The sequence below is a fragment of the Sinohyriopsis cumingii genome, chromosome 16 (assembly GCF_028554795.1).
Source record: "Sinohyriopsis cumingii isolate HCF-2022 chromosome 16, ASM2855479v2, whole genome shotgun sequence".
Lineage (NCBI taxonomy): Eukaryota > Metazoa > Mollusca > Bivalvia > Unionida > Unionidae > Sinohyriopsis > Sinohyriopsis cumingii.
Window position 1 is genome coordinate 44,648,821 of NC_142976.1, and position 24,838 is coordinate 44,673,658.

Consider the following 24,838-nt stretch of genomic DNA (forward strand, 5'->3'; position numbering starts at 1 on the left):
TATTAATAAGTATAGAACAGCAGGGCTGTCTTACGTCTAACATGCGGTGATTGTATCATATATGCTTTATATATATATATATATATATATATATATATATATATATATATATATATATATATATATATATATATATATATATATATATATATATATATATATATATGTGTGTGTGTGTGTGTGTGTGTGTGTGTGTGTGTGCAAAAATCGGTTACATTTGTGAGGAGACATATGTTGTAGTTCTAGGATATATGATATCTTACTTTTGTGAATGTTACAATAAACACTTTTTTCTTCTGAAGTCCGTGTGAAACATTAACGTCAGTTAAATATGTAACCCTGATTATCATTATTATTATTATTATGGTTGATTATCATTATTATTATTATGGTTGTTACTCACGGTATATTTTCCGTTTCTAGTTTCTATTGGTACTTCGTCATATTTTAATCAATGCCGTTTCCGCCATAAATGTGTTTGAACTTCCTTTGATGCAATGAGAAGACGAAAGTTACGCTAAAAGTAACAATACACCAAGCAAAAAGCATCCTTTCTTCACGAAAAGTACTTAAGGCTTTTCATTTCTTTTTTTTAACCTAGGAACAAATCTACTCAAAAATGTCATTCGCTGCACAAGCACAACCAGCACCGGACAACCTCAACCCACAGTTCATGGAAATCGGACAACAGTTCGTTCAGGCGTATTATCCTATTTTCGACGATGCCTTACAGAGACCTAAATTAGAACCAATGTATCACGTAAGTGAATCGATGTAGTTGGAGGTAATTGTCATCATAATACTTCCACCGGGTTAATTGTCAGGTTGCAACTATGTGCATACTATTGCACCACGTGCAAGTTACTTGAGACCCCGCAACGGGTATTCCTAGTCGCAGGCGGGAACAAAATGGAATCTTCAAAATGTATCCGGAAAATTAATATTGCAAAAAAAGTTACTGACTAAATAAAATTATGTTCTGCAGGAATCTGTTTTAATATATTAAATTTTGTTCAGACAAAAAACACCCCCTCCCCAAACTATTTAACACAAACTGCGAATGTATACCACAGGGGCTCGTATCGTTGTTTAAAATTAACCTGTCATACATGTACTATATAATAACTACAAGGGAGGACACTTCTCTCCTTTCTCACGTGACCCATTTAAGAATAAACGCTGTTATTTCAAGCCACATTTCGCGTAAATAAATTTGGTACCAATGTTTTGCTCAGGTATTCAACTGTGTATCCCTATCAAAAGTTTGACTTACTATCATACCTTTAAGGAATGCCAATTCATTTTCCCATGGTACCAATCGACATGTACCTGATCGCGCCTGCTTAGTGTGCAAAAACAAGGCCCTGAATGGAATACTACCTTCTAATTGGCCAACTGAAAATAAGTTATAAATAAATACATGACGTCATTTTGTTTTAACCAGTGAGAAGACAGTATTCCATTCAGCGCTACGCAAAATGTGACTTGAAATTACAGCGTTTATTTTTAAATGGGTCACGCGAGAAAGGGGACAATCATCCTCTCTTGTAGTTATTATATAGTACATGTATGACAGGTCAATTTTAAGCAATGATACGAGCCCCTGTGATGTATAAGGGAGGGCAATGGTACTGTGGATCCTAATGTTTGTGATTGGCGAATACATAAATAAAAGCACATACCCTCAAGATATTATACATGTCTACTAGTTCTTTGCTCTGTATTAAAATGTATTTAATTTCCAGTTTAAATCAGATGGCTATGGGAAACGATTGATAAGCATAGTCCTACAGTGTAATACCTTGACCCTGATATTATGTTTTTGGTGTCGATGTCTTACTGCCCAAATAATGACACTGTGTAGTGTTCCGATGTCAATTAACATTAGAACAATAAGTCAAATTTTCAGGAATATCTCACATACTTGGATGCCCATATAGCTGCTTTTCTATAAATTAAAGTTGTTTTAGTCAGACTTAATTACTCTGATGTCTTTTTCCTAATAAATTCAAATTCCCACTCAAGCAAATTGACAGGTTTTCAAGTTCTGTTGGCCTACATTTCAATTGGCTGGAATGCGATGGAAGCTGGGAATACTGAAATTGGTTAAAAGGATGATAAGAATCTTGAACGAAATGGAGCTATCTAAACACTTTCTTCAATATTAATATATTTTTATTTGTTTCGTTAAAGAAGTATTCTTCAGCTTAACCTGATTTCGGCATGTCTGGTGGCACGTAACATTACACGCATTTAAGATCCATTTTTAGATGGATTAAACCAGCAACGTTATATAACAGTGATTGACCAGGCTTGCATATTGGTAGGTTCAGAAAAACATGTATGTTATAGGTGGATTATAGTGTCTGTCTCCATCCCACAAGCCATGCTAAGATCAATACAATGTGGCTAGGACTAGCTACTTTAAAGTTTAATGCAAGCGTTTACCATAAAAAAGGGGTGTGCATTGATTAAGGCATGTGCAGATATTACATCAAATAATCTGCATGATGTTATTTCTTAGAATATGTGAGACAAGTTAGTGATTTGCCATCAGTGACTTTGGTTCATCTTCATTTTATTACTACACATAGATTCAAAGATCTGTTAAAGAATTGACCAAATTTGATACTGTATATACTCCTAAGTTGAGTCCAGCTGTAAGCAACAGACCAAGATCTGACATCCCTGCACAGACCCAGATCTGCTGGCGCAATATGCGATGGCAGATCTGGGTCTTTGCAGTTGGACTTGTGTTATTTGTGAATATATACTGTATATTTGGATTTATCCAGAGCATCCTTTTTTTATTTCATTACTTATTATGAGTTCATATTATTTCATTCCTTATCAGTTGCAAAGAATCAGAGGGGGGAAGAAATGGATTTCTCATACATTCCTGGAAAATCTTTCTAGCCAGTTTTGAGTGTTAGTTCCTTCTTTGGATTCTTCTTTAGGTTCTTTTATCTTGCAGATCACTTTTTTAAATGTCGTTGCTGTACTATGTACCTTTTAACTGTGAATGTGATAATTATATTTGTTTTTTGTTTTGTTTTTTCAGGCTAATGCATTTCTCACATTTGAAGATGATCAGAGGATGGGAAGAGACAAGATAGTAGACAAATTGAAAGTAATTATACCTTTAAGAGAGATGAATTTGTTTGAATCCAGTCCATTGTGAAATTTGAAAATAAGCATTCAAAAATGATTACAGCACATTTAGTGAATATATATCAGAAAGTTTTTTTGGTGACAAGTGGGTGAAGTTTAATATGTACTGTTAGTTGTAGTTATTGTGATTCCTCTTTCACTTTTAGTACTGTTTGGAAATCCTGCAGAACATTGAAAGTGGACGTATTGAAATAAGGACTTGTTCACATGATTATTTATGCAGAATTGCAAAGAACAAATAATCAGGTTAAGAGTTGAAGTCCAGGTAAAATAAGTGAAATTCCTTATTTTAAACTGCTGCTTTATTTTTAAACAAAAGATCATAATAATATCTGATTAAAATTGTAGCTGTGTGTCTCATACTTAATTATGCCATGGCAACTTATAAATGATAATTTATAAGCCATAACTGTCACATTTCACCCTATGTGTGTTAAAGGAAATTGATATGCTGTTGGAAGGATGAATTTAATTTTTGTTTTCATGAGGAAAGTATACTTCTTACCAGTATTGCAGGGTATTTTAATGAATTTCTAATTACGAATAATTTATATTTTTCTATAGTAAACAGGTGTAGGCTTTAAAAGTAGGTTATGTAGATATGATAGTCTTATAAACTAGTTCCTTGTTTAGCTCAGTAAACTGAATTCATCTTTGTTATTTATTATATGACATCATTGTTCTCTTTCCTTTTATAAAGTTTCAGAAATAAATATATTGTCAGTAGCGAATCATTCGATCAATCTATTGGCAATAGACCAGATGCAGCCTAATAACATCACAGCTATATGTATCATGGAAACTTTCATACTCAAGGTCGATACTAATGATTGAAATGAATCAGCCATATCAATTAAAGTACAAAGTGGATTTGAATAAAATATTAGTGCATACTTTTTATACTGAACATATTTCAAAGTACATATGAAAGTAAGAGGTTTTTATTCGTTAAATTATTTTTAAAATATTTTTAATTTTGTCTGTGTACAGAATTTGCCCTTCCAGAAGGTAGCCCATGCTTTAACAAAGATAGATTGTCAACCAACAACAGATGGTGGAGTTTTGATCAATGTATTAGGGCAAGTGAAGGTAATACTGATGTGTGACATGTAAAATTCTGTACCTATATTTACTGTTGGAGTAAAGTCATCTCACTCTGTAAGAGGACCAAGTGAGCTAATGGCATGACCCTGCATTAGTGTGCGTTATACACCCATAATTTGTTGTTCTTCTCTCAACTATGGCATCCATTACTAAAAGCAGAAACAAAACTTAAATGACTTCTAAAAAAATGCTCTTACATTTATAGAATTTGACAACAGGCATCCTGGCATTGTAGAAATGATGTTGATCAAGCTTTTCAATTAAAAAATTTGTTCCCGATGTAGAATATCTTACCTACAGGGTAAATATACCTAGCAAAACAAGTGTTTCACCAAAAGCTACCTGTTGTGTGTTTACAGTGTAGCTTGACCTCCAGAATACTCCATTGCAATGCACTATAGATTTTTTAAATAAAATTAATGTTGTATGATATATAAAAAAAAGTAGACTCAATGTAACTTTCTTTATAAACTTGTTGTAGTTATATATGTTGAAATTCCCCATGGATATTGACAGAAGAGCTCGTGTATGAGCGTACAGTGTTCTAAACTTTTTATATTCTGTTTGGAAACTAATTAGATATCTACTTATATTATTGTATTACAGTCAAATTTCGATGACAAGATAGCAATGTTTGGGTTTGTTCAAGTATAAAATATGGTTTTGAAAGCTTATCAGGCCATTTCAAATCACTGCTTGTGCCCCACACAGATAATGAAGCCACAAGCACACACCTGTGAACAGAGAATAGAGAAAATCGAGTTATGTTGTTTCTCTTTCAGATATGTTCCCCAATTTCATTATGTTCGGGAATATTAGCCTGCTACCTTGTGAATTGAGCCCTACTGGAAGTCTAAAATAGTCTGTCACTGTCTATATCAATAGATAAAGGGCAATATCTCTTGCCCATGACCTCCACTTGGCAATACCAGGTGTCACCAGTTTTTAACTTCACAGACCACACATCATACAATTCATCCTCTGATAATCCAGCCATTTTTATGTTCCTATGGGCCCATCCAGGGTTAATTTTAGATTTGTTGTGTGGATTTATCAACTGATAGTTGTATGCATTATTTTACATTTCTGCCAATTTTTGAATGATTTTTTCATCTTTCGGGACTTCATCTTTTATGACCACCATCCCACCATGCTATCATTGATCTTATACAAGGTCATTATGTGTTACTGTACCTTTGACTTTGATTCCTTACTCTGTCCATTATGGTTGTTGTTGTTGTGGGGTTTAATGCCATTTTTCAGCACACGATAGGCTATACATGGCGGCCAGTATTAATGGTGGAGGAAGAACCCGGAAAGAACCACCGACCCACAAGAAGCTACTGGCAAGCTTTCTTACATACCCATATTGGCTGATTTCGAGACTCGAACCGACACAGACAGAGGTGAGATGGCAGTGATCCGTAACGGGGAGCGCTTTAGACCACTCGGCCACTCAAGGCCCTGGTCCATTATGGAGCTCCTATTAGCGACATTCTGTAGTGATGCTTGATATTTATGCTTAGTTTATTCGTATTTCGCCCAGTTTTGATAGAATTATGGTTTAATTATTAACTAAGCATTGTGCATCAGTTCATAACAGGGTCATGGGTTTCTGATACAACACTTTCATTGCTCGGTTAGTTACGACTGTTTTAGCAACTTAGTAATTTCAGTACACTACCAGTTTCCACTTTAATTTGTGTTTTTTTGTAGTCTCAGTAGAATCTCAGTTTAAATGATTTGTATGCATTTTCTGAGCATGGAAGTGACTCTTGTTTATACTGTGTATACACCATTTATGATATGCAGCCTCGATAATACATAGTCAGTGGAAGTCTGAGCTTCAATTTTAGCAAATTAGTCAAATGCTGATTTGTCAGATTATGCTAGTAGCTAGTTAGTCCCATACTAATTTATCTATGCTTTGTTTTCTCGTGTTGTTTCAGGAGAATTTTTTATTATATGCATGAAATGCACGTTCTTAGGAATTGTACTTTTGTCATCAAAGGGAAGGAAAGACGGAATAATTCAAGGAAGACAATCTACAGTTCATTGTTGGTGATACAGATTCATTGGGGAATATTCCCCAATTTTAGGCAGCTGATGAGGCATGGCTTTTGGGTCTGTAAGTCAAGGCGCATGAAATTCATGCCGGATCCATTGGATCCAACACTTCATACTTTTGTACCGTTACCAGCCGTCACCAGCTGTCTCAACAATGCCAGCAGTCCAGCTGACTCTGGCATTCTAGCCGCCACTGGATGAGGGCCTTTTCATTGTACTGGTCCAGCCAGATAGTTCATATGGGTTCTTAGTTATAGACCCAGCTAACTTATCATTATTTTACCAGAGATTTAAATGATAAATCTGTCCCTTCAGCCAGACCTTTGGTACTACCAGTACTGGTGATTGCCAGACTGCTTTATATACAACCAGCATCCAGGCTGACCACACACCATTCACTCTGGATCCATTGGGTCTAATGTCAGACCATTGCAAGCTGTCCAGCTGTTCCATCATAATGACAATTTCATCAAATCAGTCCAGCCAACTATGAGTTACAGGGATCTTAGTGACAGGTGTGTGTGTCTGTCCAACCGTACTGTTGGTTACATGACCTTCCAATGACAGATTTTGGTGAGAAATCTGTCTGTCCAGCCAGGCCTTTGAAGCAGACAGTATTGGTGATAGCTGGACCATCTTCTGTAATGCCATTTTCCAGGCCAACCATTCACTGGGCAAACCAGCCACAGTGCTGGACTTCAGTATGTTCAGTGCTGGTCAACAGGGAGAACTAGTGATATTTTCTTAGGGGTGGAAATGAGTCTTCGTACCATCTGGTGTGTCTTCTCCCAGAGTCCATAGGGTCCATACAGCTTGCATCCAGAGCTCATAGGGTCCATAGAGCTTGTGGATGCTTCTTTTGCAAGTTGAATGCCTTTCTCCAAAAAGCTGGTAATTGTTACCCATATTTCATGATTGAACAGCCATAATTAAATCTTGCCCATGTACTCTTGGCTCCAGTGTTACATAACTTTGTGTGGATTTGTCTTGATGAGTACATCACTCATAAAAAGGTCACAGTGACCAGTATCTATTTCATCATTGACTTTGGTTAAAATTTATACATAACATAATTTGGCAGGGAACTAATATATTGCACAGATAACATTGTTGGGTCATTCATGATCTTTAAAAGCATTCTACTTTTACCAGTATTCAATACCTTTGTTGTTAATTCAGTTGATGCCATTTATTTATTGAGTGGGCCCCCGAGTGGCTGAGTGGTATAAAGCGCTCACCGTTACGGATCACTGCCATCTCCCTCTGTCTGCGTGGGTTCGAGTCTCGGGCTCGGCTATGGGGGTATGTGAGAAATCTTGCCGGTAGCTTCTCGTGGGTCAGTGGTTCTTTCTGGGTTTTCCCAGGTTCTTCCTCCACCATTAATGTTGGCCGCCATGTATAGCCTATCTTGTGCTGAAAAATGGTGTTAAACCCTTAACAACAACAATTATTTATTGACTGTTCAAAATCATACGTAGCAGCAACAAAACTGGTACACCCAGCAATCATTAAACTTCAGGCTGTACAAACACATTTTAAAAATAGGCATCATTGGATACTCGTGTAACCATCTGAGAAATCATTCTTTCATGGATTCCATTTTATTATTTATTTGCATATATATTTATAATATACATGGCAATATTGTTTATATTCATAAGCAAATGACAAAATACTTGGGTTGAATGCTTGTAGGATATTTTCATACTATTGAAAAGAGATGTAATAATTTTTTCATGTTAATGATGATCAACCAATAGGTTTTAGTAATGTTTTTATACTATTGAAATGAGATGTATTCATTTTTTTTCTTCAGGTTGATGAAGATTGACCGATAGGTTTTAGTCATGTTTTTGGGCTATTGAAATGAGATGTAATCATTTTTTTCAGGTTGATGAAGATCGACCGATAGGTTTTAGTCATGTTTTTGTGCTTCGGCCACAGGATGGAACCTTTTATATCATGCATGAAATATTTCGGCTAGCACTTCACAATATACCTGATGGGAGCTAAACTTGATGGAAGAAACCTGGTTAGAAGTTCAATGGACTACAACAGTGCTGTGTATTACCAGATTTACCTTTGTATACTGGATGCCCTAATACAAACAGCATAGACCCAGATTTGCTGTCATATAATGTCCTGGTAGAATAGGTCTTTGCTACTTTTTGATAATAGTAAGTAAAACAAACATTGTAAATTCTGCAGACACATTTACTGATGGCATATCTGGGTCTACCCAGCTTGTTAGAGTGTAGATTCTGATCTGCTGGCACATTTCATGATGACAGATCTGGGTGTACTCTCTTCGCAGTTGGGTGTGCATTATACACCGATAATAACACTGTAACATCAAATGATAACAGATGATGTTCTTTTTGCATTAATCATGAAGTACACTGCATGCACAAGTTAAATCCTTAATTTTCAAAAACTGAACAATACTTAGTTTTCATACACCCACTTTAAGGTAAAGAATGTCATGTTATAATGTTCATTTGTCTCTGTCTTACAGATTTCATTTCCACACAGTAACTAGAGTTTTTCACAATCTACATTTGTCAAGCTTTTATAGATGGTTTGCACTTTGGGTAAGGAAGAAGCCTATATATTTTGGGTCAACAGGTCAGAGGTCAAGGTCACTACATCAGAAAGAAGAAAAATAATTTCTGCACAGAGATTTTTGTCTTAAAGCATTACATTGACCAAAGTTTTGGATGACTTACACATAGAGTAAAAAAAATACTATTGATTTTGGGGTCAAAAGGTGAAAGGTTAAAGTCACTAAAAGAAGAAAAGGACTTTTGCATATCACTTTAGCTCTTGACCTTGTACCTTGACCAAAGTTTGTGAAGGGCTTGCATTTAAAATATGGAAGAATCCTATTGATATTGGGGTCAGAAGTTCATAGGTCAGAATAACTGGTTCAAAGAAAAGTGGGTTTTATAGAATAATGTTTTGTTCTGATGTAAGTTCCTTAACAAAACTTTGTGGATGGCTTTCACATAGGCACATACAGAAACCTTTTGTGGATCACAAGGTCAAGGATGATGGTCATGGTAAATCATAAGAAAGTAATGATTTTCGCACATGTAGTTAACCATGCCTTACTAGTACCTGTGTAGAGGATTATTAAACATTGGGTATGCATATGATGTAATTTTATCAGTTCTGATTTGTTTTAAATTCTTCCATCGGTAGGACAGCAGTAGTAGATTGTGATCCACAATGTTGACAGTTTCAGCCATTCAGTACTCTGTCTTGTGATGAAGGTTCCAAATGGTGCAAGCTGGTGTCTTGTGATGAAGGTTTCTGAATGGTGCAGACTGGTGTTAAAGCTTAAAACAGCAACTAAGCAACACGTATTTATACGGTATTTTGTGGTTTTTATGGTCAGAAGCCATCTAGTATTTGAGAATGTGTGCTCTATGAACAAAATATAAAGTACCTAGTACTAACTGGAATTTCTTAAGCTGATATAGTATATATACATTGATGGACATGTATATTACTACATGTATATTACTATCTATGAACACCTTCAGAAGTTAAACCCAGAATGAAGTGGATTTGACCATTGGACCATCCATTTGCAGCTTAAATACTTAAGTTAATAATAGTCAGTTGTTGTGTAATTGTAATTTGGTGAATAATTACACTCACACTGAAAGGTTTTAAATATGAGCAGCTCTTTGGCAAGAGATACTGTAACCAAGCAAAGGCTGTAACATGATGTTTTAGTAATAAACAAATCGGGAACAGTCTGGTTAAATAGATATTATAGTGCTGTATTAACACATTTGCAGGTTATCTTCATGTAAAATTATGTATAAATTGCAAGTTATCATTTTAGCACCAACAGTTCTGTAAAGCTGTTTTGATAATTTGCATTTTTAGTAAGTTTACATCATTTTTTCACGATTTTCATAATAATTAGTAATTCAGTATTCTGCATTTTACCGTTAGCACTGATCTTTGATTAATTTGTTGCAAAGAATGGTTGTATCATGATGTAGCAATCTTTAAGCTGATGCCTTTCATGTTCAGTGATTTTTTTCAAATGATGTGGTAGTTTGTTGTAATGATGATATTATGTGCTTTCAGTGTTTGTGCTATTTCTTTCATCACCAGGAAATATGTATTTCTTCCTAATAAAGTGAGTCAAATTATCCCATGATTCTTAACCAGAAAATAATATGCTTTCTAAATTTTTTATATTTTGTTCTTGTCTAACCAGGGTGGAGACCAGAAGTTCTCCGAATTATGTTTTATATTGGGCTTGAGGGTGGGGGTCCCTTCAAGAATTGTAAAACATGGTAGTGTCCTGGGTGTTTCATAGAGCAGAGGAAACTTATGCAGTACATTTACATAAATTTGCCCAATGTACCACATCCACTTGAATAACTGCTATTTCAGGTATCTTGGTCTTTACTACAACCAAAGTATACAGCGATTTGAACTGCGCTTGGAAACAGTACAAGCAAAGTTTGATGCTGACATTTGTACATGAAAGATTCAGTGCAAGCACTTGGAATCTTATTATGAGTTTACTTGCATAAAAATCACAGTATTTTCATTTGTAAGATTTATCTCTTGCCTGCAAAGCATAGACAGGACATATGAATCACTTTTCAGATGGTGTTTTCATCCTCATACGTGTAAAGTTTGAGATTTGTCTTTTGGCTCAGTTTGTCTGACTTGTGCAGTCAGGAATCTTGATGTGTTCATTTTGGAGGATACTACTCAATACAGGCAAAAGTAGGTCACATTGAAATACCTTTTATGCAACAATGATTACGTTTTTTGGATTTTATGGTTTTTCTGACAATGTTCTGTGTAGTTTTGAAGCTTGATAGTTGTGTTCATTTTGTAATATAATACCCACCAGACAGTTCTTCACAACAACATTTTTTTTTCTTGCTTCTTGCTCTAGCAACTTTGCATGGATTTGGATGCTACCATGGCAGGTCTGGTGAGACATAGCATTTTGTGGAAATTTTATTTTAGTGTTGTAGTTGTAGATTAACAGGGTTCATATGGTCTTTGACAGTTTGGGGGAAATGTGGTAGCATTTTCAAGGTCTTGAAAGTTTGGTAAATTTGGTGTGATTACTTGAGGTCTTTAAAAGTCTTTGAAAGTTGAAATGAATCCAAACATTTTATTTTCTTTCCATAATCACAAATAAAATTGCCCAAGATTGTTAGATTCGGATGTAGTCAAGTTTTCCTGTTTCCTTTCTTTTGATGACGTGTTCAGTTTCATTTCATCATGAAACAATATTTTAGTATTTTGCATTCGTTGTTTTCTCGCATAACATAACTTTTATACATCTTAGCGAATATAGGTCTTTGAAATCTGTTTGTGGTCTTTGAAAGTTTGGGAAAAGTCTTTGAATTTATCATTCAGAATTCTGTATGAATCCTGATTAATCACAGGCACAATTCCATTTTGAACTTACTAGCCAAAAAAGGATTGTATGGAGAAAATGGTATGACGATTCCAGTCCTTTTTTCTCTGTATAAATTAGACTACTTGCATGAAATTTCACTTGCCTAACAATGAAAGTGTCATCTACTTGGGTTAGGGAATTGCCATCCCCTGATAAATAGCCTTTGCTTACAACCATAGTAATGTTCTTTACAATTATGAAAGTGTTAGTTTGTGTATCCTGCTTATATACTGTATATGTATTATTATATAAATGATCATTTTTTTGTTCTCACCATTGCACCTCATTCTTTGGACTGTTCATATGCAGACATGTATGTCTTCTTGCATTATATGTGAAAATGAATGGACTAAGCTTGTTCATGTGGGATTTTGTCAGCAGTACAGTCAACATTTGTTTGCCTAATTAGGAAACAATAAATATCAATTTGCAGATAATGGCTTCTTGTAATTTATATCCATTGCTTTCAGCAACAGGTTAATTCAAACTCATGGACTGCTTTTCCTCTCGCCTTATGTAAACAGGTGCAACAGAAGATATTGTCAATGTTACATGCATGTTTGATATTGTGTATCACTTTTTCTCCCTCAGATACATTCCCCAGTCACATCAATGTTAGGGACTGCTTGAGTGGACTAAGTTGTGAGAGCATCTGCCTATCGGAGATGGGTTTGAACCCCTTCTGAGTCATACCAAAGTCTTATAAAAATGGTACAGACATCTGCCTCATTGGCACTTGGCATTAAGGCATTATGATTAGTGTTAAAACTGGTCAGCCTGGTGACAGGATAATGTGCCTGGGTGATGACACTGCTTCATGTCTGCAGCATGATGACCCAGTGATACCACTATAAACTGCCACACCGCAGACATCATAGTGATATGACTAAATTTGTTAATGCTACATTAAAAATCCAAACACACACACACAAGCATGCTAACTCCCAAAACCAGCCTTAAAGATGAAAATCCCCGTTTTTGTTTAGCTCATATAGACAAGGGCAATATCTGTTACTCAGTGACTCCTTTTGCCAAAACCGTTTCTCACTAGCTTTTAAGTTCGCTTCTACACAACAACATTGAACAATACACTCCTTTGAATCCAAAGCCAAATTTGTGTTAAATTTGAACCATCCATACAGGATTTTGGATTTATTTGGATTAATATTCATTCCTAAATGGGTTATAATTTTTTTGTGGTTAATTTTGTGAAATCTTTACACTTTTCTTGAACTTGGCAATTTTTACACCACTTTGTACAACATGTTATTGCATGTAGCTTTCCATGGTTTTGCACACGCTGCCTGTTATTTGCTCACCCAGACAGCAATGGGTCTTGTTTTAGCGACATATTAACGCACTGAATCATTAATTTACACATTTTTGCCATGTTTAATTTAGCATTTGTAATAAACGCAACAAGGCTAAGGAAGACATGCACAAGTCATGCCTTGCATTTACAAAATGTACTTGGCCAGTACCATGCAATATGTGGTCTGAGAGAGTATCGACTACTGTTTTGCAAAAGTTGACCAATGCAAAGAAGGAGAGTGATGATGACATAAAATTTAAAACTCTTGCAAGTAATTAAGAGACCATGGAGGAATATACCCCCATTTTTTATCAGTCTGGGTAGTGTGAGTCCTCCAGAATTCCAAGCCTGGCCTTTGGACATAAAAGTCCAGGCCCATGTGATTATTAACGGATCCAGCTGACCTATTCTTTACTACCATATAGTTGCCCAAAGCTACACAATTATCCAGGCAGTTGAGCCAGTTGTCCATCCAGTCTAGTCAGTCCAGCCATCTCATTTGGAATCTTATTGAAAAGATCCATGTCACCAGGCATAAGGCTTCATCTTGTGACTATTGCAGAGATCTTAACGATAAATTTTCCATTCTACATGCAGTTACAATTACAGAGGATTTTAGTGATAGATCCGGCAATCTTATCAGGTATTTTGCCTTCAAATCTAAGATTATGAAGATCTTTATGATAGATTTGAATATCCTAACATGCATATGGCCACAATAACAATTATCGGGATATTTGCAACAGATCTGCCCATCTTGTCCAGTTAATGGCTTCAGATCTCTTCAGTTTTAGGGATCTTGGTGATAGATCTGTCCATCTTGCATAGTCTACAGCTTCATATCTCTGTAATTACAGAGATTTTAATGTTAGATTTGCCCATCCTAATATGCCTATGGCTTAAGAACAATTAACAGAGATCTTTGCATCCATCTTGCCTAGCGTAACACTACCCAAACACATTACGATGGGGATTTTAGGGATTGATTCATCCGCCCAGTCATGCCCATGGTACGGGCAGTACCAACACCAAATGGATCGCCTTCTGCATGACTGGTATCTGCGCCATCCATACTCTCTATGAATGATCCATCTCTACCAGTATGAAAATATGTATCCAGCAGAACAAGCATTTCCTTCTTCATTGTATACCTGCAGGGTATAAGCCATGACTTATATATAGATGATGGCGTTGCATCATAGATGCTGCAGAGATTGGTTTATCCCAAAATGGAAACAGTCCTTTAACAGTCTGGTGCAAGACACATTTCACTGTCTATGAAACTAAACTCCCAGCATTAGATATAAAAATAGAGCAGCATTTCGCATGTCTGCACCCACTTTTTACAAAGTGGATTGAGCAGCTCACAATTTGATGCCAAATGTGTTGATTGCCTCTGCCAATCGTGATGTCATCACTTGTTTGCTCTCCATGAAATTTTTAAATTAAGGATGACTATTTGGCTCATTGTTGCTGTTTGAGAGTTTTTTTTGAAGAAGTTTGGGGGCTGACAGCTAAAGAATTACCCCTTTTTTCTGCCACTCCACCTGTATCCTTGTTTTAGAAAATGGTTATCCTTGCCACATTGGATAGAAGATAGGCAAGCAAAACAAAGATATCCTTTATCTTTCAAGTGCCATTCAGATCTCAACCTTGTGCCATCAGATGATAGCCAAACCAGTCTAAGAGGCACTATTAGAAGGCAGGTAAGAAAAAACAAGTTTGTCCATCCACAATCTTCCTGTCTCCAGTCACAGACTTGACACGACCACCACCTTTAAGTCTCCTTGGGGGTCACCAGACTCCTGTGATTTCAGAGGGGCTTTGGATTTCCTTTATCCCATCCCATTCTCTTCCTCTCCCCTCTTATAGATAGGCTGTCAGATCAAGGGAAAGATGAAATCCTTAAGGAGAGACCACATTCGTCAACAAATGGGCAATGGAGTTTGTATGAAAACCATAATCTCTTGGTTCTATTCATGGCTGTTCCATACCAAAAATGCCAAACTGCAAGTTAAGGTCAATCACAGACTTTAATTGGCTCAACAAATTCCTTTTTTCTTATGCCAAGATTCAAGATGGTGAAAAGTATGCCAAAAGTCTTGATCTCACAGATGCCTACTTTCACACCCCTATTCACCCAGCTTTGCAAAAAGTTTCTTTGGTTTGCATACTGCAACATGTTTACAAATTTCTTGTCCTTTATTCAGTCTAAATATCAATTCCTATATCATTACCAAACTAAGGATTGTGTCTTCGCCCAGTTCTGGCCAACTTCCTCTAAAGCGACAGTCATCTTAACCTCCATATGGAATCAGTCACAATTGGGCAGTCAGAGAATCATCCAGATATTCCTCTCATCTGTAGATAAGTCAAGAGTAGCAGCCATGCAAGATTCTGTCTGTGCACTCAAGCACTACTTGAAGCACAGAGATGAGTCATAGCATTTGCAAAGGTCTTTTTCTCCCTGTGGAGGTGAGAAAGCGGGTAATTACCTCCCATGTCCAATCTTCATGGCCTAATGTATGTTTAGCATACTCTGACATTTCAGTAAATCAGAGTTGACATCTCGGTAAATCAGAATTTGAGCTCGTGAAGGAAGAGCAGTTTCTGCTGCAAGTTTTGCATTTAAAAATGGGGATTTTTATCTGAGACATCATAGCAGCTGTTGACAGGAATACAGCATCAATCATTTTGATATTATATCTTGGGGATTTAGCTTTGCAGAGATAAAACCTGAATCTGGTGGGTCAAATGGCTTAGTTTAAGATTTAATGAAACATATACTCTGATGTACAGAATTCTCGAAGGAAAATTTTTTTAAAACTAAAATGTTCTACAAGCAGTTGTTCTTCCACATATAAATTTATGACCATCATGGCTAAAATCATCCATTGGTGACCTTACTTAAAAGAACCTTAGTTTACATAGATGGATATCGGGAATAGAATGTACATATAATTGGAAACAGATGACATTAAAAGCTAACAGACTCAGTGTTTGAGGCATACATTAATTTCCACTTCTCTTAGATTATTTCTGGTGAAAATGGGAACAATTGAAAATTCATGAATTTGATATATGGCCACAAAGCACCTCATGCAGATGTCTTAATAGTTTTAAAATTAAAATTGACCAGATATTGTTGAATTTAGATCTAAAATAGTGAGAGTTCAACATTCTTTATGAAAGTGCATGTGTCCCAAATTGAGTCATTGAACACAGGGCGTTATCAGCCTCGTACATCACAAATTAAAAGTCATCTTGGATCTTGATATCCATGAATATGTTCCTGTAATGGACCTAACACTGCACAGCAGCCCTTCAACTTTTAGGTCACAATTGCCTTTTTATCTACAGAGATGTAGGGCATTTACTAATCATGATTAGGTCACTGACACAATTGTCCACACAGATAAAAACATATCCATATATATAGCCTTACTGAATCTTGACAATTATGTCTTTCCAAGTCCTAGGCAACAGTTGGTGTAGGGACATTTGCACATCTTGATGAGTTCTTCGCATTCATCTCAAAAGCAGGTCACAAATATCCATATTTTATTCTTCACTAACTTGGGTTAAATTTTGTTTTACGTTTTTTTCTCTTGAGTTTTGTTCATAGGATCATCCAAGTAGATGATTGTATTTATCTTGGCTAGTACTTCACATGTAAAAAAAAATGTCACAGTGATCTACTTTTCCCATTTTACTGGTTTAGGTTAAGCTTTTGCATTCGGCTCATGAACCAGTACTGTTTTGCACCCTGTATATATGCTATTACTATTTTGAATTGTGCACTTGATGAGGGAATGCATCAAGACAATTACTAAACCCTAATCACAAAAGTAGGTCACTGACCCATACTTCGCTGACTTTGGTTAAAAAAAAATTTTTTTACTCTTTCATGCTCAGATTAGTAGATTTGTATACATCCTTCTTAGTACCACACACATACATGGAAGTTTAATGTGACCAACATTTTACTGGCTTAGGTTAAAATTTTGTTTTTAGCTGATGACCATGTAGGATCTTTCAATAATAGTATTACATACTATCCAATCTAGAATAATAATAGTATCACATTCTATCCAGTCTAGAATCATAATAGTATCACATTCTATCCGATGTAGAATAATAACAGTATCACATTCTATCCAATTTAGAATAATAATAGTATCACATTCTATCCAGTCTAGAATAATAACAGCATCACATTCTATCCAGTCTAGAATCATAATAGTATCACATTCTATCCAACCTAGAATTATAATAGTATCTCATTCTATCCAACCTAGAATTATAATAGTATCTCATTCTATCCAATGTAGAATAATAACAGTATCACATTCTATCCAATTTAGAATAATAACAGTATCACATTCTATCCAATCTAGAATAATAACAGTATCACATTCTATCCAGTCTAGAATCATAATAGTATCACATTCTATCCAATCTAGAATTATAATAGTATCTCATTCTATCCAATGTAGAATAATAACAGTATCACATTCTATCCAATTTAGAATAATAACAGTATCACATTCTATCCAATCTAGAATAATAACAGTATCACATTCTATCCAATCTAGAATAATAACAGTATCACATTCTATCCAATCTAGAATAATAATAGTATCACATTCTATCCAATCTAGAATAATAATAGTATCACATTCTATCCAATCTAGAATAATAATAGTATCACATTCTATCCAATCTAGAATCATAATAGTATCACATTCTATCCAATCTAGAATCATAATAGTATCACATTCTATCCAATCTAGAATAATAATAGTATCACATTCTATCCAATCTAGAATAATAATAGTATCACATTCTATCCAATCTAGAATAATAATAGTATCACATTCTATCCAATCTAGAATAATAATAGTATCACATTCTATCCAATCTAGAATAATAATAGTATCACATTCTATCCAATCTAGAATAATAACAGTATCACATTCTATCCAATCTAGAATAATAATAGTATCACATTCTATCCAATCTAGAATAATAATAGCATCACATTCTATCCAATCTAGAATAATAACAGTATCACATTCTATCCAATCTAGAATTATAATAGTATCTCATTCTATCCAATGTAGAATAATAACAGTATCACATTCTATCCAATTTAGAATAATAACAGTATCACATTCTATCCAATTTAGAATAATAACAGTATCACATTCTATCCAATCTAGAATAATAACAGTATCACATTCTATCCAATCTAGAATAATAATAGTATCACATTCTATCCAATCTAGAATTATAATAGTATCTCATTCTATCCAATGTAGAATAATAACAGTATCACATTCTATCCAATTTAGAATAATAACAGTATCACATTCTATCCAATCTAGAATAATAACAGTATCACATTCTATCCAGTCTAGAATAATAATAGTATCACATTCTATCCAACCTAGAATTATAATAGTATCTCATTCTATCCAATGTAGAATAATAACAGTATCACATTCTATCCAATTTAGAATAATAACAGTATCACATTCTATCCAATCTAGAATAATAACAGTATCACATTCTATCCAATCTAGAATAATAATAGTATCACATTCTATCCAATCTAGAATAATAACAGTATCACATTCTATCCAATCTAGAATAATAACAGTATCACATTCTATCCAGTCTAGAATCATAATAGTATCACATTCTATCCAACCTAGAATTATAATAGTATCTCATTCTATCCAATGTAGAATAATAACAGTATCACATTCTATCCAATCTAGAATCATAATAATATCACATTCTATCCAACCTAGAATTATAATAGTATCTCATTCTATCCAATGTAGAATAATAACAGTATCACATTCTATCCAATCTAGAATAATAACAGTATCACATTCTATCCAATCTAGAATAATAATAGTATCACATTCTATCCAGTCTAGAATAATAATAGCATCACATTCTATCCAATCTAGAATAATAATAGCATCACATTCTATCCAATCTAGAATAATAATAGCATCACATTTTATCCAATCTAGAATAATAATAGTATCACATTCTATCCAATCTAGAATAATAATAGTATTACATTCTATCCAATCTAGAATAATAATAGCATCACATTCTATCCAATCTAGAATAATAATAGCATCACATTCTATCCAATCTAGAATAATAATAGCATCACATTCTATCCAATCTAGAATAATAATAGTATCGCATTTTATCCAATCTAGAATAATAATAGTATCACATTCTATCCAATCTAGAATAATAACAGTATCACATTCTATCCAATCTAGAATCATAGTAGTATCACATTTTATCCAATCTAGAATAATAACAGTATCACATTCTATCCAATCTAGAATAATAACAGTATCACATTCTATCCAATCTAGAATAATAATAGTATCACATTCTATCCAATCTAGAATAATAATAGCATCACATTCTATCCAATGTAGAATAATAATAGCATCACATTCTATCCAATCTAGAATAATAATAGCATCACATTTTATCCAATCTTTAATAATAGTATCACATTTTATCCAATCTAGAATAATAATAGCATCACATTCTATCCAATCTAGAATAATAATAGTATCGCATTTTATCCAATCTAGAATAATAATAGTATCACATTCTATCCAATCTAGAATAATAACAGTATCACATTCTATCCAATCTAGAATCATAGTAGTATCACATTTTATCCAATCTAGAATAATAACAGTATCACATTCTATCCAATCTAGAATAATAACAGTATCACATTCTATCCAATCTAGAATAATAATAGCATCACATTTTATCCAATCTAGAATAATAATAGTATCACATTCTATCCAATCTAGAATAATAAAACATTGTGAGAGGTTACATCTTAATGAGTACTACCAATTCATATCAGTTATAGGTCAATATTGCCTATATTTTACACTTAACTGTCTTGGGTTATAATTTATGTTTGATGTTTATTTCTCAGTTCATGCTAGTATCATGAAATTGATCATGACATGCATCTGTTACCACCATACACTTGCAACAAAAGAACTCATGGTGGCATACATTACATACTACAGTGACTTGGTTGATATTTTGTGTTTAAAGTTCATTTTTGTATCCTGTTCATGTTCCAGTCATCAAATCTGTTAGTACTACACACAACCACTGTGACCTAAATTGTATGCTCAACTTACATTATATATTTGTGTTTATGACCATGTATTTGTATGTGCTATACACATCCAAGTCAACACAGAAGGCCCTTTCTAGCCAGTGCAGTTGGAAGTAGGAATAAATATAATTAAATGGTAAATTTTCCACGTTAAATGCCTTTACATTCTATATTGTAATGGTTTGATACTAGCAAGATCTTTATTAATAAGAGGATCTCGTTCGCTGAGCATGCTATCACTCTTGAAGCCATAATTCTGATCTAATTTTGATCAAACTTGGAATATAGGCTCATATCTTAAGACCTTAAATGGATTTGATAATAAGCAAGAGAAACATGTTAATGAGGTGATCTTGCATCTGATTGGTTGAGCTATATACTACTCTCAAAGGCACAATTATACTCAGATTTTGATCAAATTTGGAATGAGAGTTTATATCATCAAGATCTTGCATATTTAAAGGTAGATCAGCCTTACTTGTTTAGATTTTGAAAGTTCTACCTTCTTGGTTGCTTTCCACCAAATTTGATAAAGTTTTGTTCAGCGGTTTTCAAGAATAAATCATTTATAGAATTTTGATTTATTTTAATAATAGAGTCTTTGTACAAATATGGAAGCCTTTCATGTCATTAATATGCTTTGTGCCAGATTTAATCAAAACCAGTCTAGTTGTTTTTAAAAATAAGTTTCAATAGCAATTTTTGTTGTGCATGATTGACACAGTGCTATATCTTAAACTTGCTTACAGCCAGGTGAGTTGAAAGCCTTTAAATGACTTCTCGACAACCAGTAAATAGAATTTGAGAAAATTGTGGAATAAAGGCAAGGGAGGTAATGTACAAGAGTTATTACCCTTTGTCTAGATAATGCAGACCGAAAAGACAAAGTCTTTGGAAGTACTGGATTTGAGGGGTAGTAGGGCTTAAATTCCTAATATTAATGTGATTAGGGAATGTATTTAAAGGAGAAACAAAAATGATATTTCAGTAGAAAGTATATAATGGTTTTGGACTGATGCAATGACCAAAATAGTAAAAGGGCCAATTCATGTTGAAAAGGAAAAAGATGGTTAAAAATACTATCTTTTTTAAATGTTTGCCTGACAATTAAATTGAGAACCAAGATTTGTATTTTGTATGTTGGAGATATACATTAGTTCTCAACAGAACTCTCAATGAATGAAAGCTTTAAATTTTTGTAGCAGTTCAAGCATTCTCCTGTGCATTAAAGTCAAGTTTATCCTATTAATAGCTGCTTGTCTAAAAAAAATCACCTATTATCTTGGCCAAAAAAATGGCCTTTAATAGTAAGCCTCCGTTGCATGTATCATGATTATTAAACACATACAGGGTAGAAAAGATGTCATTATGATTCCTGACTCCTGAGACGGGCATGCATTTGACAACCTGTAAGAAAAGAAATCCTTTGTTGCTGAAGTAATATTTTCTCTTGCCCAACCATCACATTCCTTTACTTTGCTTCTGTGGGTGCCTTCATGATGTCTTTGGTGGTTGGTGAAAAGGTTTTCATGTAGTGACCCCTTTGATTTTGAAAGTACATGCATACAAGTGAAATAAGAAACTTGCATGTTTTCAAGTAAGCTAATTTTTTCTTCATTTTTTTATTATCTGTAAGTGATATTAATAGTATGATACAGTGATGAGAGATTATCAAAATGAGGTTTCGATTTAATTTTTGGTTTGGAGTGATTTGAATCCCTCCAAAGTCTATAATATATACTAAAAAAATTTGAATCTTAGCAATAGCAACTTTCAATCTGTATCACTTAAATCTTACATAACAGGACAGCCAAAATGTGAACATTAGATAAGGAGACACGGGACTTGGCTTTAGTTGCCTCCCCTGATAGTTTCGTAGCTAGCAGTGGTAGAATATTGTTTAATAATATTTTGTATGCATTATTTTACAAATATACATTTTTCATTTTGAGATCAATAAAAGAAAACAAAATTCTCTGAAATCATTTGTGACTGAATAGCTTAATATGAGTCATAACTATTGTGAAATGAGCAAATAAATCCAACCTGACCAGCTTGATGTGTGTGTGTAACATGGATTTTTAATGTACCTTTAAAAAAAATTCAGTCATACTGCTACAATATCTGCAGTGTATAGAGATGTCTAGCACTGGGGCATCATGCTGCAGACATGTATCGTTATGTCCCATCCAGTCACATTATCCTGACACCAGGCCGACCAGTCCTAACACAAATCTCTTAAAGCTGAAAGTCTAGCAAGGCAGCTGCTAGGACCATTTTGTTATGACTTGGTCTGGATTCGAAACAGCAACCTCTCGCATACATTCTAACCACTTGGGCCATCAGAGCAGTCAGCAGCATGATATGGCACATTAGCATTGTTTTTTAGCATTAGTTCAGTTATCTCCTATAGGCATAGAAGAGTTTAGAAAGTTAGCTTCAAGTTAAGAATGTAAAGACAAAAGTTAGAATACACTAACAGTGGCTCTATGGGATTGGGATTTCAAGTTATACCTGTACAGCATGCATTGACACAGAGGCTCTGTATGATACGGTATTCAGGTAATAACTGTATAGCATACATTGATACAGAGGCTCTGTAGGATATGGTAATCAGGTACTAACTGTACAGCATAACATCGACACAGAGGCTCTGTAGGATATGGTAATCAGGTACTAACTGTATATCATAACATCGACACAGAGGCTCTGTATGATATGGTATTCAGATAATAACTGTATAGCATACATTGATACAGAGGCTCTGTAGGATATGGTAGTCAGGTAATAAATGTATAGCATACTTTGATACAGAGGCTCTGTAGGATAGGGTATTCAGGTAATAACTGTATAGCATACATTGATACAGAGGCTCTGTAGGATAGGGTATTCAGGTTATACATGTACAGCATACATTGACAGAGGCTCTAGGTTAGGTCATTCAGGTTATAACAAAACAGCATACACTGACAGCTCTGTGATCGGGCATTAAGGTTATAACTATACCATACATTGACACAGAGGCTCTGTGGGATTGGGCATTCATAATCTTTAGTAACAGGTGAAACATTAATACGATGTGAAGAGGAACATGTAAAAACTGTTCAAATCATTGCTCGAAACCACAAGACCTTAACCCCAAGAATGACTTGTCTCAGTTTCATAACAATTCCTACACTAATGTGAAGAAAATCCATCAGGTTTAGTCACTATAAGCAAATGACAAAACTTTTACCAAAACCTCAATGCAAACTTTCTGTGACCTTGAGTCCAAGGTCATAGGGATGAGTGAGTGTGTTGCAGAAGGAACTGTAATTGCTTCATAATGATTGATTCCTAGTAGTATGAAAATCTATCAAAGGGTTTAGGAAATATTAATAAATGCAAAACACTTCAACTGAAACTTTACAGCAAATATTTAATGAGCTTGACCTCATGGTAAAAGAAGTGAGCAAGCATGTCATACAGTCTACATGCCTGTTCTCTACTGGCTTGCATTATCGGCTAGTAAAACTTTCAACCTCTGCTCGTTTCCTTATGTTAATGTCAACAAATGTCATAATGTGACTATTCTACTGATCAGCTGACCTTCTGACAAAATATAGGCTGCTTCTCTCATACTGCATCCATCTCTCACACTGTAATGGTCCAGAGAAGACATTTATATTAGATGAATTAAGTACAATTCTTTTTCTTCACTACTTTCAAATTGCTGATTGTGATTTTCAGATAGACACTAAAAAGATACAGTGATTATATGACAAGATATCAATTTCATGATATTTTGTTGTAACTGCTTTGGATTACTTAATGCATCAGTCTCCCTCTTTTTTACACCCACCCCAACCAATGCTGTCTCTCTCTCTCTCTCTCCCTCAATGTTTAAATGAATTTGTTTTTATTAATTATTACAAAGGAGATGCTATGATTTAAGTCCTATTTTCATTAATAGGATTGTTTAAAATATATCTTGCATGAATTACTGCTTTAGTGTCAATTGGAACTCTATCATCCCTCTTGTCTGAATTTAACATGGCTGACCTTGCCAATGTAAAAGTACACTTGCACTGTATTGGGGTAAAGAGATGGAGCTTGGATGTACTCTAGCATACAAAACCTGGAAATTAGGCATGGCTTTTAGGCTCTGCCTCAAGTTATTAATTATGTCATTTTCGCAATTCCTGACAGCCAAGATTTTTTTTATTGCTTAATTTTAAACTATGAAGCTATGATGCAGTACCAGACTGCCCAATATCTCTAATGCGAGTGATCCATGTATGTTGTGAAATCTGGATTATATGTCATTCAACATAATCTTTAATAGTTGACGTCAAAGGTTACTTTTTTTTTTACTACAAATATTTAACAACCAAATATTAACCATTCTGTGTATCGATTTCCAATGAGATTTCTCCAAGCTTGGCATGGAACATACACAAGGGAACACATTTCTGATGGTTTTTTTTTATTTATTGCAAAAATTCATTTTCTAAATTTTGGAGCAGTTTTACATCGTCATATATTCAGAAATTATAAACATGCA

At 34.5% G+C, this 24,838-nt stretch overlaps 1 protein-coding gene across 1 annotated transcript; it reads left to right on the forward strand.

Annotated features, from left to right (window-relative positions):
- The first annotated feature begins 460 nt into the window (after positions 1 to 460).
- LOC149780337 (uncharacterized) lies at positions 461 to 12,228 on the forward strand. The gene is made up of 4 exons (XM_089937214.1): positions 461 to 760; positions 3,062 to 3,130; positions 4,162 to 4,260; positions 8,233 to 12,228. Exons 1-4 carry the CDS (start codon positions 620 to 622, stop codon positions 8,353 to 8,355), a joined length of 432 nt encoding a protein of 143 aa, XP_089793340.1. The 5' UTR covers positions 461 to 619; the 3' UTR covers positions 8,356 to 12,228.
- The last annotated feature ends 12,610 nt before the right edge of the window (positions 12,229 to 24,838 follow it).